This window comes from Ambystoma mexicanum, chromosome 3q (genome assembly GCF_040938575.1).
Source record: "Ambystoma mexicanum isolate Mex_15411 chromosome 3q, UKY_AmexF1_1, whole genome shotgun sequence".
Lineage (NCBI taxonomy): Eukaryota > Metazoa > Chordata > Amphibia > Caudata > Ambystomatidae > Ambystoma > Ambystoma mexicanum.
The window spans coordinates 1118594763-1118617517 of record NC_090926.1 but is presented as its reverse complement, the minus strand read 5'-3'; the positions used below and the strand labels follow the sequence as shown (position 1 = coordinate 1118617517).

General features: G+C 47.3%; 1 protein-coding gene across 3 annotated transcripts in view; it reads left to right on the top strand.

Moving 5' to 3' along the window:
- BRD4 (bromodomain containing 4) overlaps positions 1–22755 on the top strand; it is a 1521397-nt gene that overhangs the window by 84990 nt on the left and 1413652 nt on the right. For all 3 annotated transcript variants that reach the window (XM_069603884.1, XM_069603885.1, XM_069603886.1), the window contains exon 3: positions 16812–16949. In XM_069603884.1, the coding sequence (XP_069459985.1) occupies positions 16812–16949 (138 nt within the window). The remainder of the gene's footprint in view (positions 1–16811; positions 16950–22755) is intronic.

The window sequence follows — 22755 nt, the reverse complement described above, 5'->3', positions numbered from 1 at the left end:
AAGGTTGTGACTTGTATACACTTAAAGCTGTGCACTCTATTGTTCTATTACATAGGACTTTTCTTTCGGAGTGGTTGATGGGCCACGTTGGTTTACGTGCATCTTATCCCATACTGGTATCCACTGTGTGCTTCCTTCATAGTGGGACATGGAGTCTAGATGTGAGTATCAAAACTGACCACCTCGGGTGCATTACCTGGTTTGTTCCAATTCTCGCTTCCCATAAGCTAAGTGGCTGTTCCTTCTTATTTCTTACAACCCTCTATTGTTGCTCTGTGAAACAGATAAGGGGTGCACTTAGTCTGCAAAAACCAGGTTCGATTCACCTTGGCTCTATATCTCTGAGCAGTATATTTACTTTTGAGTAGGTTGGGGAGCCGTGAATTTAAGATACCCTCCCGCCCCCCAGTTTGGAGGTTCTCAATATTTTTTCTCTAGGATAGGTGTTATTATGTGAAGGTAGTTCCCCTCCGTGTGTTCACATCACTGTCTGTGTTGCTTCTGAAATAGGAGTACCCGATTACTTTGTGTCTTATTTGCTAAGTGGGCTAGTATTGAGTTGAGTCGGTGAGGGAGCAGTGACGTGTTAAGTTTGAGCTTAGAGAGGTGGCGGGTCTGGTTGAGCAAGTGCTTCTTACCTTAGTTGCAGGAAAAGCTTCATTACGTCGTCCTTATTTCAGTGATGGCAGCGTTCCACTTGTTCTGTTGCCGCCACCCTTGGGGCTATTGATTCTCTGTGAACCCTTATCCAATCCTGGTCAAGTGATGCCATGGTGTCCTATGATGACGCTTGTTGTTTTCCTTTGTTGGTGCGCCGGATAACGTGAAAACCACTCTTATTCACGGTATCTGTAGTCTGCAGAAATGAAAGTTCAATAGCATGTATTCCAGCACTAACTATCTTAATAAAGCAAACACAGATTTAATGGCAGTGTTGGCAGCCCTGCCACTGCCTGTTGTAGGATAAATTATGGGCAGATTTTCGCAGATGAGTATGTGATTTACTACTTGTTCACAAAGTCCTGGTCTGGGTTGCTCAGATAAATTGAGGCCTCGGCTTGAGTCTTTTATTTGAAGGCAATTTATCCCAAGAACCGTTCTTAATGCGGGTTCACTCGATTACCATTGTTGAGGAAACTTGTGATCTTGGAAAACTAGGTAGAATGTCCTGCTCTGAGTTGCTAATATGGAGGCGTACGTTGGGGAAATATATCGGACGGGAGGGGGCAGGGGTATGATGACTCCGGACATGTTCACTTGAATCTTTGGATGGGGGGGGCAAATAAGATCCTCCTTGGTCATCTGTGGCTTCCATTGTGTTAATATATGTGGATCCTTTCTCTGTACATTTCTAGATCAAATCTCATTGTGCCATAATTAGTATTGGTTCTTCGTTAACAGTGGATCTGGGGATTGGCGTGGGTCAAGACCATTTAGTGTCTTCATCAATCATATTTTGGTTGCTATATTCACTGTTATTTGGGTTGGTCAAGTCACCCTGGACCGTGGTGTATCAAAGTCTGTCGAGTTCTGATGAATCGTTTGTCTATCCAGTAGGTCGGTGGGTTACGCTGTACTCCCAGTAATTAACCTATACTATATCCAGTGCTCCAGATAAGATTTTGAGGTGGGAGTATTTTATGCACGATTTTTTTTAAATTGGAACGTAAATGCAATTTCAAGAGTAAACATTTGTTTTCTCCTCTGCAAGAGAGTAAATCACCCTTACCCTACACGGGCACCCGGCACAACATCATCTAAATACAAATAGCTCAAGTACTATTTTCAAAATCACTTCAGAGAGCATGGGTACTTTGCTCACATGGGATTATAGCACACTCTATTGCATTTTCCCTTTCACTACTCACCAAACTAATTTCTTAGGAATCATGGTTGCCCATGCATGCTGTGGCATGGCCTAGGGGGGGGGCCCATTTCAGAGGCTGGCCGCAGTGGATAGAAGGCACCGCTAGCTGTCCTACCATCAAGTCACAGGCTGCTCCCACAAGTGTGTAGCTGTGGGTATACACCAAGTGAAAACAGGACTGTACCCACTACTCACCTGTGACACGGGTTAATATGAGGTCTACACACCTGCACAGGATTGCATCAGCATGCCCCCAAGAAAAAAAAATGTACAGTGTAGCACCAACACCCTTCCCCACAGACAGCCTCTCCTACGACATGCAAGAGTCCCTGCACACTTCCAAACTAAAAGAAAGCAGCCAGTTCATTTCTCAACAGTTGTTAGATCACTGTTCACTGCTCTTCAGCCAACCTCACTTCCAATGCTGGACAGAGCGAAACTACAGTCCCAGCGAGCAAAGATCTGCGGGATAAAAGGCCGGAGCTGAATACACAGGACTGACTCGTAGCCAGTCGGCCCCCTATACAGGAATTCACAGGTGTCAAGTGGTCCCATGCCATCCTGGCATTTAAGACAACACCACTTTCCATTCGTAGTCCATTGGGTACATACACTGAAGGGCATACAAAACCTGCCCGTGAATGCAAAGTGCTGTGCTTTAAAATGTCAAGACTCTGGACACAATCACCTGTAAATAGCCACACAACGGTAACATTTACACCAGGCTCGTGTTTTTGCAACACACTCACACATGACAAGTACTGTTTGTAATACGTGCAACTCAAGTGTACGTTTGTAGATCACAAGCGTGGGAACCCCACACTCTCATGACCCTGTGCAGGGCAGAGCTCTCGGGCCAGAGAAGGGGCCCTGGCACAGCCGCCTGCTAGCTGGATCTCCACTATGGACCAGGGCTGGCAGGGCTTCACTCAAGGTGCCACTGGCAGCTGCTGGGCAGGAGGCAGGGATTCACTGCAGGGGACACTAGGAGCCCCCAGGCAGGCTCCTGCTCATTTGTTTAGCATTACTATGGGAGATGGGAGTCCCCGGTGGATGAGTTAGACACTGTGGGCAGGTACATCCTGCTGTGCCTCAGCTGTTCTTAGACCCGTGTGCTCTCCAAAGTGGAAGCTACACATATAACAGGCTTTCTTTTATTCCGACAGGTTCTTAGGCCACACTCACACGGAAAGGGCACAGGTAAGGAGAGGCATTCCTTCCAAGACTAGGACACCTACTCCATGGCAGTCACGCTGACACATTGCTTGTGGCCGGTGTTTTCATTGGCAAGTCCTATTTACTGACATGTTTCGCTAGCAGCCAGCACTTCTAATCACTGTTTATACAGGATGGGATGCAACATGAAATCGTTCGGAACCACAGCTTACTTGAGTTTGGGAAATCTTTTAGGTGTTGAGGCAGGGTTAAATGTTTAATACACGGCGCAAGGTCTTCTCCTCCGCACTGTGCACAAACTGTAGAGTGCCCAGGCTCAGCATAGCAGTTGATCCGGAGCAAAATGCGAGTTTACACATAGGCTGCCAAACACTCCTACAGTGTCATCTAGTGGAGGAAAGTAGGCTTTTTAATGAAAATAAATACAGCGTGAATGTTACACAGTAGAACATGAAATGCTTCGTAATGGTTATAATTACATGTGTAAAAAGGCTCAATACTCGCCTTATCTGTAGTGCTGACTATATCCTTGAATATTATTGCCTCAATCTACACAGCTCTAATCATATACAGGTGAAAATGGTCAAGTAGAAACCACCCTACCAGAACTGTGAACGATTTCAAAAGATTCAAACACCACATCTCAGAGAAATCAGTAATTTATAGTCTGAGAAAAAGACATTGTCAGAGAATTGCAAAAACAAACACAGAAAACCTGTTGGGTAAAAGTATAAAATGGTAAGTGATACAATAGATAAAACACAAGCAGTAGCTTGTTGAAACAGTAAAAGTGCTATGAACAATACATAGCCTACTGCCAGAGCAACCATATGACAGAAGTCATCACAGTAAACATGAATAATGGGGTGTGCTATATTATACAGTCCTAAAACGGTGTGTGCATTATGAAACGCTGACTATAAGTCAAAGGTCTACACATAGGTGTTCCGGCCCTAGGGGGCTGGAGTGTGAGCCGCTGTTGGATGGGCTTTCATTAGGGTTGGAGGACTGAAGCGTCTGAGTATTCTGTGTGTGCGTGTCTGTGATGATCTGGTTTTCTGTGTTTGTTTTTGCAACTCTCTAGCAATGTCTTTTTCTCTGACTAAATTACTGATGAATTCTCTAAGATATGGTGTTTGAATCTGTTGAAATCGTTCACACAGTTATGGCATTGTGGTTTCTCCTTGACCCTTTTCACATGTGTATGATTAGCGTTTAGCCCTCCTGGGCAGAACAGGGTCTTAACCAGGAGCCCATTTTCTGTTAATCTGCACAGGTCATGCATGAATCAATACCTCTCATGTATGTTTGTACATCTATCAAACTGCTGCATGGATGTATTGATATCCAATAATCTGAGAGTGGTAAAAGTCTGGTTGTGTGAATGGTTTGGTCACTGTCAGTAGTGCATGGTGATAGATTATCGGAAGACCTGCATATCATTGTCTTATTGAGACCCATTATAGTGCTTTGAAGTTTGCAAATTATTTTAGCCTCTTCTTGCCAGAGAATTAGTTCATGATTTCCTAGTCTGACATCTTGTTGGATGTGTTTGATCTCCGTGTATTTGATTCCATCCTTGTCCATTTGGTGTCTTGTTGCACAATATTCTAGGAAAAGGCGAATTTTCCTTCGTTGTGCTGTGGGGGTCTTATTCATCTTCAAATGCTCTCGTATTCTTAGATGCAATTCCCGAATTGCTGAACCCACACATTTGGTTCAAGATCTACTAGCTCCAATCTTTGTCTTTAGTTGCAAATGTTTTAATGTTTAAGTGCGTGCTTCCACAATCTGTATGTCATGCATTTGTAGAAACCCCCCAGTTTGTGCTGTAACCACGTTCGATTGTACCAGCACGTTATCCTCTCATGAAACGTGGACTTAGTTTTGCCTAATTGTTGGTGTTTGGTGAAACCAGTCTGGGTGAGTGGATATGTAGTCGTTCAGGTCCTCGTCTAGTTGCCATGTGCCAGTATTTACTGAAGATTTTCTGTATCTCTGTTACTGCAAAATCTGCGTTCATACGTGTTTTGGTGTTCACTTCTGTCCTCCTTTTTTGGTGTCAGCAGTGTTCACCTCTCCAGTCTGTCCATCTTTCTTGCATCTCCTATGCATTTGGCATATTAACCCCTCTTTGAATCTTTGCTGTTCAATTTTAACTTCTTCCTGATAGTTGGTGTCTAAGCTGCAATTCTTCTTGCTCTTATCAGTTCTTTTGGTATGTTGGTACCGATTTCTTGTGACACCTGGGTGAGTGTAATATTGCGTTTACCTCAGTTGGTTTCGTCAAGGTGCGCGTTATTCTGTCCTCTATAATGTCTGTGCAGATCGAGAAAGGTGATGTCCGTCGGTTTTTTACATTGTCCGTTCTAAACCAAATGTTTTCTGATTTTAGATACTGATTGAAACTCATTAGTTCATCATCTGTTCCTTTCCAGAACAGGAAGATGGCCTCTAAGTATCTAATCCAGATGTGTGTTTTGGCCTTAAAATCAGGCTAGGTTGAAACATGATATGCTTCAAATACACCCATGAATAGGCGGGCTAGGGAGGGTTCGTGTCTCGCTCCAATAGCCACACCCTTGGTTTGCCTGTTCATGTCTTTGTTAAATAGATGTTTTCGAGCATGAAAGTTGGAATTCTTTCAGCATATCCATTTGTAATGCTAAAGACTTTGATTTTATTCATTGAAATAGTCCTTTGTGACAAGTGTCAAACTATGTTTGATGGAAGTGTAAAGTGCTTTCACGTCCATGGTGAATAGCATGTACTGTTTGTCCCATTCAATTCTGCTCCGGATGTCTTAATATTGTGTATGTATATAGAAATTGTCTGTTAGCCAGTCTTTCCCACAGACTATAGGACGTACCTCGTGTACTGTCACAGTTGCACACTTTTGGTAGGAAATAAATGTTCAATTTTGGGATGCTCTATGCTCAAAGTTTCCTCCATCCGTGAGCAATGCTGACCTGGGCGATTTAGCTATTCAATCAGGGGTTTGCCTATTTTGGTAACACAATGTTGATTTTTTTTTCGTAGCAGCCCGGTAGTGTTGGTGTCTTTCAGCCATCTCAATGTAATCTGATTTGTTCAGGTCTACTATGTTGCCTCCCTTGTCTGCTTCATTGATTGATATTCTTTATGCATCTAAGTTTTCAAGGCTCAACAAGACAAGGAAGGGGGAACCACAATCCTACTAGGCCATGTCATTCAGATCGTGCAATTGCGCAAACGAAGTGCAAGGGAGAGGGTACAGGAAGAAGAGCACATAGAGGAGCAGAGCCCTGAGTCGAGAGCTGGGAGACTGGGACTACAAGGGCCAATCCCAGCCCGATAGGGCAAGGTTAGCCAAGAGGCAGTGCAAGTAGGGCCATGCGACAGGTGCAGGGACACTGACCTGGGGATGGGGTGCCTGTTGACTTGTAAGACTCAGAACAAGCAGGCAGGCAGAGCAGGAGCAAGGGAAGGTTAGCGGGGCAGAAGAAGGGAGAGAGAAAGAAGAGATGAGGAAGGTCTTGAGGAGTTTCTGGAATTTAAGGCGGTCTGGCCAAGGCAGAGCGAGGCAGGAGGCCTTTCCAGAGGGAGGCACCTGCAGAGGAGAGGGTTCTCCCCCTAATCTCTGCTTAGAGAAGCGTCTCACCCGCAGAGAGTTGGAGGTAGATGAGCAAAGGGCTCTTGGAGAAAGGTACTTAGGAAGAGAGAGCTGAAGGTAGTAAGTGATACTGCCCCAAAAAGTCTTGTGTTCAATGCAGAGTGTGTACAACTTGATCCTTGCAGCCCGGGAGAGACAGTGGAGGGATTTCAGGGCTGGAGAGATACGGTCCCTGGACTTGAGGCCAATGACAAGTCTTGCAGTCCTGTTCTGGATGAGGTGAAGATGGCGAAGTGTAGAGTTAGGCAGATTGAGAACGAGGATGGTGCAGTAGTTCAGCCTAGAGAGAACCAGAGTGATGGAGACAGTGAGCATCTGGGGGAAGGTGAGAAAAGGAAAAATACCTTTGAGGAGGTACAGCTGAAAGTGGACCTTTTTGGCAAGGTCTGTGATGTGTGGAGTCGAAGATCACTCAAAGATTTTTGGGTGAGAGGGGGGAGGCAGGAACAGGGGTCCCAGTGAGAAGGATCTCAGTCTTGCTGGTGTTGAGGCAGAAATAGTTAGAGGCGCCCCATGACTTGAATAGTAGACCGTTTGGGATGAGCGAGGAGGCGGCGGCCGAGGGTAGCCTGAAGGAGAGCTGCGTGTCATCTGTATAACGCACAGAGGTGAAAGTAGAGCTCAAAAGGGCCAAAGGGGCCAGATAGACATTGAAGAGCCAGGGGGAGAGGATAGAGCCCTGGGGTACAGCATATGTAAAGAGAGGTGGTGGCGAGAAATGAATCAAGCTGGACTTGGGAAGGTCGGTCCAGGAGGAAGGGACCAGGGCCTGATACATGTAAAGGCTCTTGCACAGATTAGTAATCAGGATGGTGTGGTTGACCATGTCAAAAGCAGAGGAAAGGTCGAGGAGAATGAAGACGGAGGGGAGAACTAGAGTCTAGATTTGAGAGCAGATAGTCACTGGTGCTCAGGAGTGCAGGTTCCGTGCCTCTGGCTGCTATGAAGCCAGACTGATGGTCATGGAGACAACCAACAGATTAATTGTGGAGGGTTAGCTGGGAGATACCCAACTTCTCCAGGAGTTTGCCCAAAAAAGGAATGATGGAGATGGGGCGATAGTTTGGCGGAATGGAGGGGTCGGCAGAAGACTTTTGTTTAGTAGGGGGTGCACAAGGGAGTGCTTGACAAGAGATGGGGAAAGCACCAGTTGTGAAGGTGTGATTACAGAAATCGGCCAAGGTTGGAGTGAGGGAATAAATGTTTTTCTTTATGGTTCTGGAGGATAATGGGATTTTCTGTTCAGGTGTTACAGTAGAGGAGACGAGGGGGCTGGGGCAAGACAGGCCTGAGAGGGGCGGTGGGAGCACAGAAGTGGTGGAAAGTGCGGCCAGGATGTGCTGGGTTTTAGTGGTGAAATGAGAAGCCAGTCATGCAGAGGACCTGGGTGGGTGTTGAGGAGGATTCTGCAGTAGGATTGACCAGCTCCTTGCAGATTTTGAAAAGTTCAGCTGTGTCAGAGGCCGCAGAGATGCAGGCTTGAAAATTTTGAGAAGGTGGAGAGTCGGTATTGCCTTTGGAGCAGGGGACTGGCCTGTTTATCGGAGGGTGCACCTGCAGCTCCCCACCTTGGCTCAGCCACTCTGCACTTGCGTTTCAGAGCAGCCAAATCGGAGTTGTATCAAGAGTTGCACTTTGTGGCAGGCTTCGGCAGATCCTCTTAACAGGGACAAGGATATCCAGAGTGTTAAAGATGGCGAGGTTAAGTTTGGAAAGGGTTGGGTCAGGATGGCAGTCAGCTGCAGGCGTAGGTAAAGGGGAGAAGTGGAGGAAAAGGCTGCCGCTGACACTCTACATAGGTCGAATGGCTGCGAAGGAAGTGTGGCAGTGCTGGGAGGTCCTTTGCCAAAAGGACAGGAAGTTGCAAGGGAGAAGAAAGTTGTCAGTCCAGGAGAGAGGAGTAGTGAGAGAATGAGGGGGGGGGGTGAGTAGTGAGAGAATTAGAGAGTGGGGTTTGCTTGAATAGATGAGAGCATATAAGATGTGGCTGCCAGATTGAGTCAGACCACAGGGTAGAATGGAGGGGGAAAAGTTGCATAGGTTGCAAAAGAGCTCGGAGGAATCTGCGGAGTACAGGTGGATGCTGAGATCCCCAAGGAGAAGCTGGGAGGTTGGGGATGGAGAGCAGGAGAAATGAGCCCATTCAGAGTGGACGAGGGTGGCATTTAGATGGTGGCCAAGGTCAGAGAGGGGCCATGCATACAAATAGGACAAACATTAAATATTTGCTGCTTTTTTAACACAAGTGCTCCAGTCCCTTCCCGAAGGATGGAATGTCCCACAAGTATGGAGGAAAGGGGACTACGGACTAGGAGTAAGGTAGTCACCATGGTGAGTAAACTGTCATTCTGCCAGTCTCTTGTTGAGGATGTTGTGGCGTGCTGTGTCGAATGCTGCGGGGAGATCTGGTAGAATCAATGCTTGGTTTGTGTCCGCGTCCCCTTTGGTCTTAAAATCATCCCAGACGGAGAGGAGTGCCGTCTGTTCCCCTCATAGGTCTGAAGCTGACTTAGTCCAGTAGACAGTGCTTCTATACGTGTTCCTGTGTTTGTTCGTAGAGGTAGGTTTCTAGCAGTTTAGCCAGGTTGGGAATGTTTGATATCGGTCTGTGATTCGCAAGGTCTTACTTATCATCTCTCATGTCTTTGAGTAGAGGTTTGATGAACGCTGATTTGAATGATCATGGTACTTTGCCTATAGAGAGGGATTGGTTGACGAGGTTTCTGTGGTATTTCAGTAGTGTGCCCTGTGGGAGGATTGATTTGTAGATATCCGTTGGGCAGGGATCCATAGGGGAGCCTGCTTTGTTGCTGCATTTTACCAGCTTGATGCAAGTCTCTACTGATATTTGGGTGAAGTGTTTTGTTGTGTAGTTCCAATGGTGGGGTATTTAGTGTGTTCTGGTTGTTTGGTCTGCTTAAGATGATTCCATGAATGTTGTTGATTGTATTTCTGAAGTGCTCTGCAAGGTCATTGCAGAGGTTGTGGGAAGGTACTGGTGTTACATCCAGGTGGGTTCCTTATTTCATTTATGATGCTAAACAGTTCTTTTTGGGTGTTGGTGGCATTGTTGATTTGGTTTTCTTAGTAATTAGTTTTAGCTTTGTGTGCTTTCTTATTGTATGTTCAGATTTGTCGATGGTATATTTTTTGGTCTGATTGCAATTTAGTTCTTCATTCTAGTTCAAGCTTCTTGTAGTTCTTCTCAAAGCCCTGAGGAAGGGCGTAAACCATCTTGCCATTGCCTGCTTGCGTGTTGGTATAAACGGGTTATCCGGGGAGATGCTGTCCATTGTGTTTGTGATGCATTTCTGGATTAGGTCATTTTTTTTCCGTTCAAGTCCGCTTGGTCTGGGCTATCGGTTGGTGGTTTTGTGAGTTACAATTATTGTATTAAGTTACTATCTTTGATGGTTTACCGGTTTCTTTGCCATTTCCTGTGAAGTTTTGGGGGCTGTACCAGTGTTTGTTTTGATTATGAAGGGAATGACAAGGTGGTCGCTCGAGAATATCTTTATTGGTAGCGCATTGGTGATAAGGTTTTTGTTTAGAGGCATGCAGGGGTGAGGCCCTGTGAGCACAGGCTCACCTGACTCCGCCCACTGGCGCCACTTCCAGTCCTCTCTTCCGCGAAATCTGGGACGTACCGTTTTCACTAGCGCTCCTGGGTTAGGCCTCGGGCCTTGTAATTCCATGCGCTCTTGCCCGGAGAAGCGTTTTCTTTTTGTCCTCTTGTCTTTAATCAGATACCTCCTGTCCTCTGGCGCCATGCTTTCCCCCGGCACAGTTTGACGTCAGCAGGCTCCAGCAGGTGTTCATCCTGCAAGGTGCTCTTCCCTATGTCTGACCCCCAGGCTCTCCGCCTCCGCTGCCCTGGCCCTTACCACAGCTGGGAGTCTTGTACTACGTACAACGTGCTTACAGTGCGCTCTAAAGAACAGGTTAGCCCAGTGGAGAGAACTCTTCTGAGGTTTGCCTCCAGAGGACTCGAAGGAATTCTTCAGGACAAGTCCATGCCCAAGTTAAGGGCACTGTTTTCATCCGCACCTAGAGTGGGAAGGACTTTTTAGGTTCTTGTACCAGTGCAGTTACCGAGGCTACTACAGCTACCGGCTGCCAGGCTGAGGGGGTCACTACATTCTACCGGTGACGGCAATAAAGGGCCACAAAGCTCTATTGCAGGGGCTATGCCCTAGTATTGGATAGAGATCAGAGGGGGTGCCTGTACATACCACGTACTCCGTAAAAGCTACTCCTCCCCCATGAGACGCACTAGCAGGAGGGACCTTTTCAGGTCCTGGTACCAGTGCAGGTACCGAGGCTGCTAAAGCTACCGGCCGAGGGGTTGCCAGATCCTACCGGACACTGCTCTGAGGTGCCACAAAGGGGTCTATACCAGGTCTACGCCCTAGTACCGGACAGTTGTTTTAATGGGCACCGGTACACACCACATACCCCGCAAAGGCAACTCCTTCCCCATGAAGTCTAGGAGCAGGAGGGACCTTTCAGGACATGGTACCGGTGCAAGTACCGAGGGTGCTACAGCTACTGGCCGTCAGGCCGAGGGGTTGCCAGATCCTACCAGTCACTGTACTGAGGGGACACAAAGGGTCTGTTACCGGGTCTACGCCCGAGGGACGACGCCCTAGTACCGGACAGATGTCTGAAGGAGCGTCTACGCACCACACACCCCGCAAATTTGTCTCCGTCGAGGAGGCACAATCACGGGAGGGACCTTCCAGGTTCTTGTACCAGTGCAGGTACCGAGGCTGCTACTACAGCTACTGGCCGCCATGCCGGGTGCTCGTGAGATCCTCTGGTGACTGCAAGTTTCTATTGCCGGTGTTAAGGCCGAAGGGCTATGCCCTAGTTCCAGAGAGTTGTCTGAGGGGGCACATGTATGCAGTACTACTAGCGGCATTGCCTGGGGAAATCCACCTACCAGACCCCGTCCTGAGGTGCAGGGAAGGCCTCAACCTCCACTGCCAGGAGTCTTGGAAGAGGCCGGGCCCAACGCGGCAAGCATGACGACACAGGGCCGCCAGGCCAGATAAAATGGCAGCTCGTCCGACACCATCCCCCTTTAGTAACACGTAGGGGAATGAGTTTCCAGGTGGGACTGGACTTAACTAAGTAGGTGGCCCATGGCATACCCTTCATCGTCGCACGGCCGATGCACCCCGCTGACAGTAGAATGGGTTCAGGCCACAGTACCCTCAAGTCTTCATTCCCATGCCCGCGCCCCCATGCTCTCCGCCGGCCTGTGAAGATCAGGTTTCTTGAAAAGCCATCTCACTCGGTGACCTACTCCCTCCGGTTCTGTCGCTAGACTCTGCATTTGGTTCCAGTGCCTCTGGCTCCCGTGCAGCCCTAGCTGCATATAGCTATATAGATACATATCCCCCCCCCCTGCCAAGTATAGGCAGCTGGAGCCCCCCCCCCCCCCCTTTGCTGTTGGCACTCACAGCCACACTCCTAGGCCTACAAGGTAGGACTGCCGGAGGCCAAAAATAGTTGCACATGGCATATGGGAGTCCACTGTGGTGCGCATTGACACCTCATGCAGTGCCATTTGCCCTGCTACTGGCAGGAGGACTTTCCGGGTGACCAAATTCAACCTGGATGCCCAGGAATGCATACTGGACCTTCCCTTGGCAGGGTGTGGGGGGGTTACCTGTTCCGTTCCACTACGGATTAGGAGCTTGATAAGAGGAACATACCCCAGACTGCTGAATCCTTATCCATCCTCACCAAAGCCTAAGGCACATAGGCAGACGCAAGCCCATGGTGGCGCATGAGGTTCGCGGACCCTTGGATCCTCCATGCATTATCCTCGGGCTACTGCCTACCGGTCTCCTTCGCCTCTCTCCTGCCCTCTGCTCCCACTGATTGGGACAATAACTCGGTAGGCGGAAATTCGCTTGCATGTTTTTTTATTGTAGTATTTGGTTAAGCTTTAACAAATCCACGTAACTTGTGACATTTTACAAAAAACATTTTTCCAGTTCATATTAAACCTAAGCTACAGCCCACTCCCACTTCCCCTCTTAGCTCAGCAAGAGAAGCTCTAGCCAACACTGCACTCCCCAGAGAACCACCCACTCACTCTCACTCCTATGACAGCACATAATGCAAGGAAAGGGCGAGACCGCAGTCAGCTAATGCCCTCCCACCAGCATCTCCCATTCTGACAGTTTGCAACCCCTGCCACCGCAATATAGGAGCAAAACCTCACCACCTGCTCCCAACCCAGTCCTAGCTCTGTTTCCCTCCCCTGTCCATCCACGCCAACTACTCCATCCCCACACTCCACCTCCCCTCTGCCGCCCTCACTGCCTCTCCCCACAGCAGACCCTGCTCTCCCCCCAAACACCACCCACAAAGGCATTGCTACAAACATCCTGCACCCTCATCAATGCCAGGTCTGTTTCCAAAAACGAACTCCATTATCGACCTGTTTACAGACGGACACCCAGACATCCTCTTTATTACTGAGACCTGGTTCTTGGATGACTACGAACCTCTTGTGCACGAGACCTTCCCACCTGGTTACATTCTCACTGTTCGGAACAGTGTTAGGCAGAATCCTGTGCAGTTCCCTTGGGGACCACTGCAAGAAGATTAAGATTACAGGAGTAAGCAGTAAACCCAATTGGTAGCAGTCTGTACCACCCAGATTTACCTGGTAGCTGTGGCTGAGCAGTCGGACGTCTCTCAAGAAGAGTTGGGCAGTATACAGAGGATACACAATAGGGCCAAAACCACAGTAGAACAAGCAAACACTGACCAGAGCTTTGCATCAAAAGTATATAATTATTTAACACACACTTTAGAAAATACACTAGCACTATTAATCAAAAGCAAGTTCCAACACAATCAGAAAAGTATTTACACCTCCCTTAGCAATTATTTAGACAAGTCTAAGTTAAAACACCACTTTTTGTCAAAACAGAGGTGAGCGCGTAACTTAGATGGCACGCCAATAATTAAATAAAAGGGAGATAAAAAGGCAGGTCATAAACAGTTCCCAAGACTTTTAAGAGACACAAATAAGTTGGGGAAGGCAGAGTCTACTGTAGAGCCAAAGTTCATAGGCCAGGCCCACTTTAAATGGAGCAAGATGAAATGTGCCCAAGATCACACAGTTGCGAAATGCATTCAAGTCTTTGTAGAAATGTTCGAAAGAGGTTGGGGTGGTTCAAAAGATAAAGTTAGAAGGACTGGAGGCCAACCCAGTTGGAAAGCCAAGGATTTACGCGTCACCTTGGGCAAACAGAAGGGAGGCCAGGTAGAACACAGTACCTTAAAGAGTGAGGAAGCTCCAGCGGTGGCAGTTGTTCCTGGCAGCGGGTGCAGTTTGTGGTTTCGACCAGGGGAAGAGAGGATCTCGTCGAGGAGGAAACTTGGAGTCGTTGCACTGCCCAGGGAAGAAACCAGCCACGGAGTTTGTCAGTGAAAGGTGCAGCTTGGCGAACCGGCCGCCGGGGTGCTTGGCACGGGCGATTCGATCAAGAGATGTCCTGGAAGGGGAAATGGCGAACTGATTGATCCTACAAGCTCGGTGGAAAAAGACTCTACCAGCAGACGATCTTCTCTTGTCGTCAGGAAAGTGGTGAGGTCATTGCAGCAGGGCTCCACCGGTGGTGTCGTCGTTGCAGATTGCTCAGCTTCTCCCCTCTTTGGATTTCTTAGGTTCTGTGGTGACCTCTGAAGTTCCAGTCCCAAAAACCCTGCTTTTATGCAGAAAATCCCCCATTCAACAGCCTAGCTGTCACTCATACATGCTAAGTGGTGAGCCGGGCAGCTCTCCACTGGGCCAATCAGAACAGAGTGCGACTTGAGTTGCTAAGGCAACACAGTCCAGGTTGCCAATTTCCCCACCCACACATCCTGTGGAACCCAGACAGAGTGGCACCAGTTGGAGGGCTTCTGTGGAGAAGCCCGCCAAAAAGTGGAACAAAGGGCCCGACCTTGGTTGGAGTTAGAGACGGACACGAACGCCATTTTAGAAAAGGGTTCTGGCAAAAAGACCCAAACAGTGATTTAATATTAAATAAATAAACCAGCGGTATCTTTAACATTGCACCAAAAAGTGGTGCATTTAAAATCAATGGGAAAATCCCATAGGAAATATTCCGGTGGAATATTTTGCGTGGTTACCACTGCCACCAGCCAGAAACTCGACAAGGGGGGGGACTGGACAGTGCCTCCTTGAAAACAGACGTAGGGGCAATCAAATTAACCCCTTCCAGTACTTCCACAATATGATGGTTTGTACTGGTTCTGTTCACAATTTTGGACTAGTAAAGTCACTGGTGACAGTAGTCAGTCCCAGGGTATGGAGTCTGTTTGGGGGTCACTATGACACCCCTGTGTTACTGCACTGAGGGTGCTGCGTAACACATACACAAAAAACAGATACCCTACGGAGTAAAAAAAAAACATAGCTCATAAGCGCACAAAAAGTCAGACATACCTCAAATCATGTCTAAGAGTGGGAGGAAAAGAGTCTCGCTCTTAGCAAGAGAAAAAAACAAACCCCAAAAATCCAGTAAAGCTGCCGGGGGACTCACTAGGTTTGGGAAATTAGCCTTATAAGATAATTCTCCCTAACAAACAGATCTTGTAGGGGCGCAATATTACACAAAGAACAATTCAAGCCATTAACCAAGGACACCTCCACCAGCACCACAGATTATGAATGCTTCCTGGTAAAACTCCAATTCGCTCCATCCACCTCAGTTTTCTATCCATCTATAGACCCCCCCCCCGGCTATAACAAAAACTTTGCAGATACATTTGGTGAAGCTGTAGCTGCCAACCTCTCATCCACCACCCAACTCTCACCATCCTAGGAGACTTCAACATATGGTTTGACTCCCCATCAAACCCATGACCAGGTCAATTACAGTCTAGATCTGCTGAATCTGAAACACCACACTTCCATCCCAGCCTCCTGGACTAGGGGTAGAAATGTGAAATGGAAAGTTGCTAGCCAGGTACAAAAATTCACTCGCCCCTCAATTCTGTAGATGTACACAGCTACACTTTTTTACTCACCAAGAAATATTACTCGCCACTGATTAAGTGCACATTTTACAACCCAGTCTTGGATCCAGCTCTTGGTGGGCAAACGCTGCTTCAGAGTGCTAGTAATAATCAAGTGTTGTTGGACCTTCCTTAGTATGTATGGACTGTTGGTTGGGGGAGGCCTTGTGGGTTTCATAGTTATGAAGTGAAGGTCTGACATGCTAATGCACTTTTGTAAGAGTATTTGTGTGGTGTCTGGTAGGAGAGTGTATATGTTGGGCTGAATGTCGTTTTTGGGTTGTAGGAGTTCTAGGAAGTATGCAGGTGTGGTAGAGGTTGGAAGGGGAGTGCTTAGGAGGATTTGTAGTAGGGCATGTATGCCAAATATATGCAGAGTGGAAAAGGTTGAGTCACCGGTTCCATGTCATTTCATCTGGGATGTTTTGTTCGTGGGGTTTTTTACCACAGATTCTTTTTTTGAAACAACTCATCACATTTTTTATTTTGGGGGGGTTACCCCCAAACACGCATCCTCTATAATTTTTTTTATATCCCTGTACACCCACACCCAATTTATATAATTTTTTTAACCCCCCCAAAAAATGTGATTTTTTTTCGATATAAAATCCTCGGTAAAAAAACCTGGGAAAAAAACATCCGGCGATGAAATTACGTCATACCGAGTCATCTGCGTGACCTACAGTAATGAGACTTGCAGGCAACTAAAACGTTATTAAGCTACATTGGTGGTAAACTAGATTGTAAAACGAGCGTACTATGTTGCAGGACAGTTAAACTAAAGTCAGTTCACAGGGTTACTGTTAATATTTAGCTGTACATCTGGGAAAATTGTCAGTCTAAAGTTTAGGCTTACTTTAAAAGAAACAAGTTAGCCTAATGTCGCACTTTTACTGTTGCTTTAAAAAATCAGATCAAACCACACCAGCTCAGCGGTAGCTGCAAGCAACATTAAATAATGGTTGTCCTGTAGCAGATGATGTGAAATGGGAGGGTGCTGTGATTGGGAGAATGTGAGACTTTTTTTGGTATGGTCTTTGTCTATTGAAGTTTCTTTAATTTTTGCAGGATTACTATAAAATTATCAAAGCACCAATGGACATGGGAACAATTAAGAAGCGCTTGGAGAATAATTACTATTGGAACGCACAGGAATGTATCCATGATTTCAACACTATGTTTACAAACTGTTACATCTACAATAAGGTAAGAGTACACAAGCAGTCGGATGGGAAAGGCATAATGTCGTTAACATGCCATAATTCAGGGGTCTCCAACCTTTTGTGTACAATGAGAACAAATGTGCATATCAATGACATGAGCAGCCTATATTCAGCGGCATATATCAGTGCTCAGTTGGCAGAAGAATGACTGCAGCACAAATTATATTAAAAAACGAATGAGCAAGGATGGGTCAATCTCTGCTGAAGAGTAACCACTGCTACACCCTGAGTGGGCGACCCCTTGTGTGGGTGGTCACAGAATTCTCATGAAACTATTCTTCTGCACCAAAGGGTTTTATTTTGAAGTGCAGTGGTGTAGTAATACACTGGTATTTTTCAAAAACATATGACATTCACATTTGAGGACATACAAAGTGTAGTACCGAAGTACGAATGATCAAGTAGTCAATATTTGAGACCTTTACTTGTACAGTTTGTTCATTCTCTATAGGTTCCTTGGGAAGGAAGCTTAGAGAAGTCAGTGGAATCATAAAGAGGTGGGGGGGGGAGCCCCATAGCGTGGGCACAATCAAGAGTTGAACATATAATACATGTCAACACGACAGTGTTTCGGCCATTTTGCGTGAAGCTACGTGTGCTCTAATGGTGTAGGCCTTCATCAGGACAGGAGTGTCTTTATGAGTGGAGGGTCCTATGTGGTCGAATCTGAGGAGCTTAGTGGCTCAGATTAAGAGGTGGAAGGATCCACTTCTTTAGGATGCAGTCGTCCTCTTGTCAATGTGCAAGGCCTTTAACTTCATTTGACATTAAGTGGTTGTTTACAGGAAATGCTGAGGAAACTGAGTGATTAGTAGGACATTTAGACAGATGGGACCAGTCAAGTTGCTTAAAAATATAGTACGACTAATTAAACATTACCAAGGACTTCAGATTCTCTAGCAAGATATTTGAAAGAAATTTAGTGCAAATGTTTGAACCGTAAAATTATTCACAAATGGTGCACTGCTTTTTTAGGTGTACTTAAGGATTCTGCCTAGGGATTTTCCGGTATCTTTAGTGGCAAAGGTGCTTTTCTAAACATACAAGACCAGTCATACTGTTCCTCAGTCATTAATTAGTGCGTTTAAAAAAAATATAATTTTGAGTGATCACTATTCTCTTGTTTATTTTCCAATGGCCAGTGGTAGGCACCACGAAGATGAGGTTAGACAGCCGTAGGGGCTGGTTGGCGATGCCTAAGCTCAATAAGGAGGCATTGGAAAGAATTACAAAGTCGCAAGTAATTGGGATATTCTCTTAAAACTGTTAAACAGTTCAGAGGCCAGATCGTTTGAGTCTTTCGTTGGAACTATCTAGCACTTGGCATCTCCCAGTTCAGGAGGTCCAGGTTATAGAAATGGATGCCCCATGCATAGTTCGATTCAGAATGTAGAATCTCAAATAAAATTGATCATGATTTAATGATTGAATGTGTACAAGGCTGGCCATATTTAGCTTCAAAAGGGCATATAAAAATTGCTGAAAGGAAAAAAGAAACCGCTTGAGATACAGTGGGAGCTTTTTCGAATTACCCCCTTTTGTTTTATGTTTAATGCAATTGTCGAGACGGTATTATGCTATCTCCTTGGACAGTGGTGCTTGGATCATCCCCCCCGCACCCCACTGCTATAGGCCAGTTAACATAATGGATATTGCCAGTAAGATTTTCTCCAAATAATTGTTGGTCTGGCTGGAGGAGTTGGCTCAAAGTTACAATATCTTGAAGCCCTCCCAAGTGGTAATACGGTAGCGTTAAGGGCGTGAGAATTGTTTTTTTTTTCTGATTTGGAGAAAGCATTTGATATCTTATGGCATAATTTACATTTTATTCGGGTCTCTAATGGTTTATTAAATGTCATTAAGTGTTCCTCCTTGCACCCTCTGATGCTTTCCGTCTCGCACATCTTCTCAAACTGCTACTCTATCTCCTATCCTATTCCTCTCACTGAGTCTGGAAGGAAGAAGTTCAAGAGGGACATCCTTGTTCCCAACCCAGGCCTCCCTATCGCTGATACCTACATCGGTGCTTCCTCCAGACAGACTCTCGCCGACATCATCTTTGTTGTTGGGAGGAGGTGTTCCAACAAACTCCTCCTTCCATTTTCAGGCATTCATCGACGAGAAGAAACCACGCTCGCTAAGTTCTTTACTTTTCAGAGCACCCCGACCGGGGGATACCTTCCCGGGTCCCTCTCGGTCCGGGAGGGGCGTTGACCGCTCTGTTACCGAGGTTCGCCCTGAGGTGCCCGTTGGGCCTAATAATTCTACCAGAGTTTTCTCCGAGGGTCTCCGTAAGGGGCCTGTGAACACCGGAGTACGCTCCGAGGCCCCTCCTGTGGGGGCTGTTTGTAGACCCAGTTCTACTGAGTCGTGGGGTACTGGAGTTCGCTTCGAGGCCTCTGTCGGCTTCCCTAAAAAACAAAACCGGGTGTGCCCCGAGGCCTTGTGTTAGGCGGAAACCTGTGCAGTTCCCTTGGGGACCACTGCAAAAGATTTAAGACTACAGGTGTTTGGCAGTAAACCCACTTGGTAGCAGTCTGTACCACACAGATTTACTTGGTAGCGGTGGCTGAGCAGTCAGACTTCCCTCAAGAAGAGTTAGGCAGTATACAGAGTATACAGAGTATTCACAATGGGTCAAACGAACACAGTAGTACAAGTAAACACTGACCAGAGCTTGGTGTAAAATAGATAGAATTATTTTTTTAAAACCACATCTAGTACTAATATTAAGCAGTTCAAAAACACGGTCACTAAAAGATATACACTCCCTTAAAAGAATATTTAGACAATTCTTAAGTAAAGCCCCACTTATTTTCAGACAGCGCTGAGTGCTTAACGCAGATAGCACTCTAATAATTCATTTTAAAAGGGAGAGAAAAGCAGAGTATAATTTGAAACAGATCCCAACACTTTCATAAGAACACAACAAGAGAGGAAGGCAAAGTAAAACTGTGAAGTTAGAGTTCAGAAGGCCGGATCCACTTTAAGAGGATCAGAAAGAAATGTGTCCAAGGTCACACGGTTGAAGTGCACAAAAAGTCTTGAAAAGGTTCAGGAAGAGTTGGACCAAAGAAAGGGACCAGTTAGATGGTCAAGGCGGCCAGCCCAGTACAGAAGGTTAAGGGATTATTATTACCTTGTAGCAATCTTTAGAAAGGGAGGCCTGGCGGACATGGTACCTTAAAGTGGTGAGAATACTCCCAACGGGGGCAGTTGTTCCTGGCAGCGGATGCAAGTCGGTGCTTCGTCCGGGGGAAGAGAGGATCTCGTCGGGGAGGAAGACTGGAGTCCGTTGCACTGCCAGGGAAGAAACCAGCCGCGGAGTTCTCGGGTAAAAGGAGCGGTCCTTTTATTCGCGGTCCAGTGGTAAGTGGCTATCCGGTTGCCGGGGTGCTTGGCACGGGCAATTCGACCACAAGACGTCCTGGGATGCGAGGAAAAGAAGGTAAACTGGTTGTGCCCACCAGTCAGGGGAAGAAGCCTCTCCAGCCGGGAGATCTTCTGTGTAGTCAGGAAGTGGTGAGTCGGTTCCGCAGGGCTCCACCGGTGGTGTTGTCGTGGTAGGTCTGCTCAGCTTCTCCCTCGTCGGATTCTCAGGTCCTGTGGCGACTTCTGAAGTTCCAGTCCCCAAAGCCCTGCTTTTATGCAGCGCACCCCCATTCACTCAGCCTAGCTGTCAATCAAACATGCTAAGTGGTGAGCCGGCCGGCTCACCACTTGGGCCAATCACACAAGAGTGCGACTTGAGTTACCAAGGTAACTCAGTCCAGGGTGCCTAAACCCCCTCCCGCAACCCATGTGGTACCCAGACAGAGTGACACCACTTTTGGAGGCTTCTGTGGAGAAGCCCGCCAAAATGTGGAACAAAGGGCTTGGGTTGGAGTCACAGAAGAGAACACAAACACCATTTTAGAATCGAGTCCTAGCAAAAAATACCAACCAGCGAATTAATATTAATTAAATAAACCGGCGGTATGTTCGAGGCTATGAGAATTAAATAACTAAAGTTGGTAGCCTCGAACAATGGGAAAATCCCATAGGGATATATTTGCGGTCGAATATAAAAAGTAGTATACACTGCCACCAGCCAAAACTCGACCATGGGGGACGGAGACGTGCCCCCTCGACTAACAGACCCCGGGGCAATCGAATTGCCCCGACCAGTACGTCCACAATATAATGGTTTGTGCTGGTTTCTGTTAATAATTTGGGGCTAGTAAAGCCAATGGTGACTTTACATGCCCTGGGAGACAGTAGTCAGTCCCAGGGTATGGAGTCTATGGTGGGGTGTCACTGCACGGAGGGTGCTGTGTAACACACACAGTAAAAACACATGAGGCCCTATGGAGTAAAGGACGCCATAGCCCATAAAACACAAACAGTCAAATGAACACCATAAATCATGTCCAAGAGTGGGAGAAAGAGTCTCACTCTTGGCAGGAGAACTCCAGAAATCCAGCAAAGCTGCTGTGGGACTCACTAGGTTAGGAGATTCAGCCTAAAGAGAATTCTCCCCAACACCTTGGCTGGGCTTGTAGTTACCGAACGGATGTTTGAGGCCCACGCAGAAGAGGCTGTTACCACGCCTGGGTCCGAGGTCCCTCGTACGGAGGCTAAAGCTATCAACAGTTCTGAGAGGCCGGTCAAGGCTTTGTCGGTGAAAGTGCACCGTTCCCGCTCTTGTGGTGACACCAGATCTGTTGAGGGGGCAAAGAAGCAAAGTTCTTCTTTTACTGGCAGTGCCGAAGTCCTTCCTTTGAAGGCTCAGTTGGCGGTTGGTATGTCACAAAAACATTCCAGGGCTTATAGTACCGGCTCGGCTGAGGTTCCTTATGTTAAGGCTAAGATTAAGACCCCTGATCCATCGCCAGGGACCCCTGCCTCACTTCCTCACATGCCGCAGTTCCCCCTCAGATGAGGACAAAATGGCGCCCATTCCCGCCACGACCACGGCGGCCATTTTAAGTGCTACCCCTACAACTATGCCATCGGCTTCTGGTGTAGGGCTCAGTCTCTTGGGTGAACCTAAGGTCCCTTGTGCGCATCCTTACCGGCCGGTTTATAATTGGAATGCCTGGATGCCTCTTCTGCATAATGTTTCGTTGCCCACGGTGGCGGCACCTTTGATTTATGTGGATATGTCGGTGGAACGGCCGGTGTGACACCCTTCCCCGTTATGTCCACTTCGCCCCCGGCTCCACCCGATCCTCTGGTGGTTCCGCCGACGCCTCCTTTGCCCGTAGTGCCTGCCCCTGCTCTTCCGCCTTTGCCACCGTTGTCCCCAGTGGACAAGGCAGTGCCTGACATGGTTCAGCAGGATCCTGACCTGTCAAATGACCCTCAAGGCGAGCAGGACGACGAGGACCTTCCCCGCTCTGTTAGAGCGTTTCATGACCGGGTACTGGACATGATGAATTTCTTAGATGTTCCATTCCCGAGGCACCTGCTCCACAGGAGGGCGTGCTTTCTGGGGCGTTCACCCTGTCTCCTTTGGAGCGTACCAGCCTTTTCCTGCAGAAGGATGTTTTGGCCGAGGTCCGAAGAGTCTGGGAGAAGCCACACTCAGGACTTTTTGTCAATAAAAAGATTGACGCGAGGTACAGGCTACACTCTTCGGAGGAAGTGGCCTTGTCGTCTTGTCCGCCTCCCTCCTCCACAGTGGTGGCTGCGGCCACGTTGCAGTCCAGACCTGCAGCATCCTCTTACGCGACGGCTACTCAGGTCTTGGGAAGGGAGGACAAGCTCCTGGACTCCCTAGGGAGGAAGATCCTTGCCAATTCGGCCTT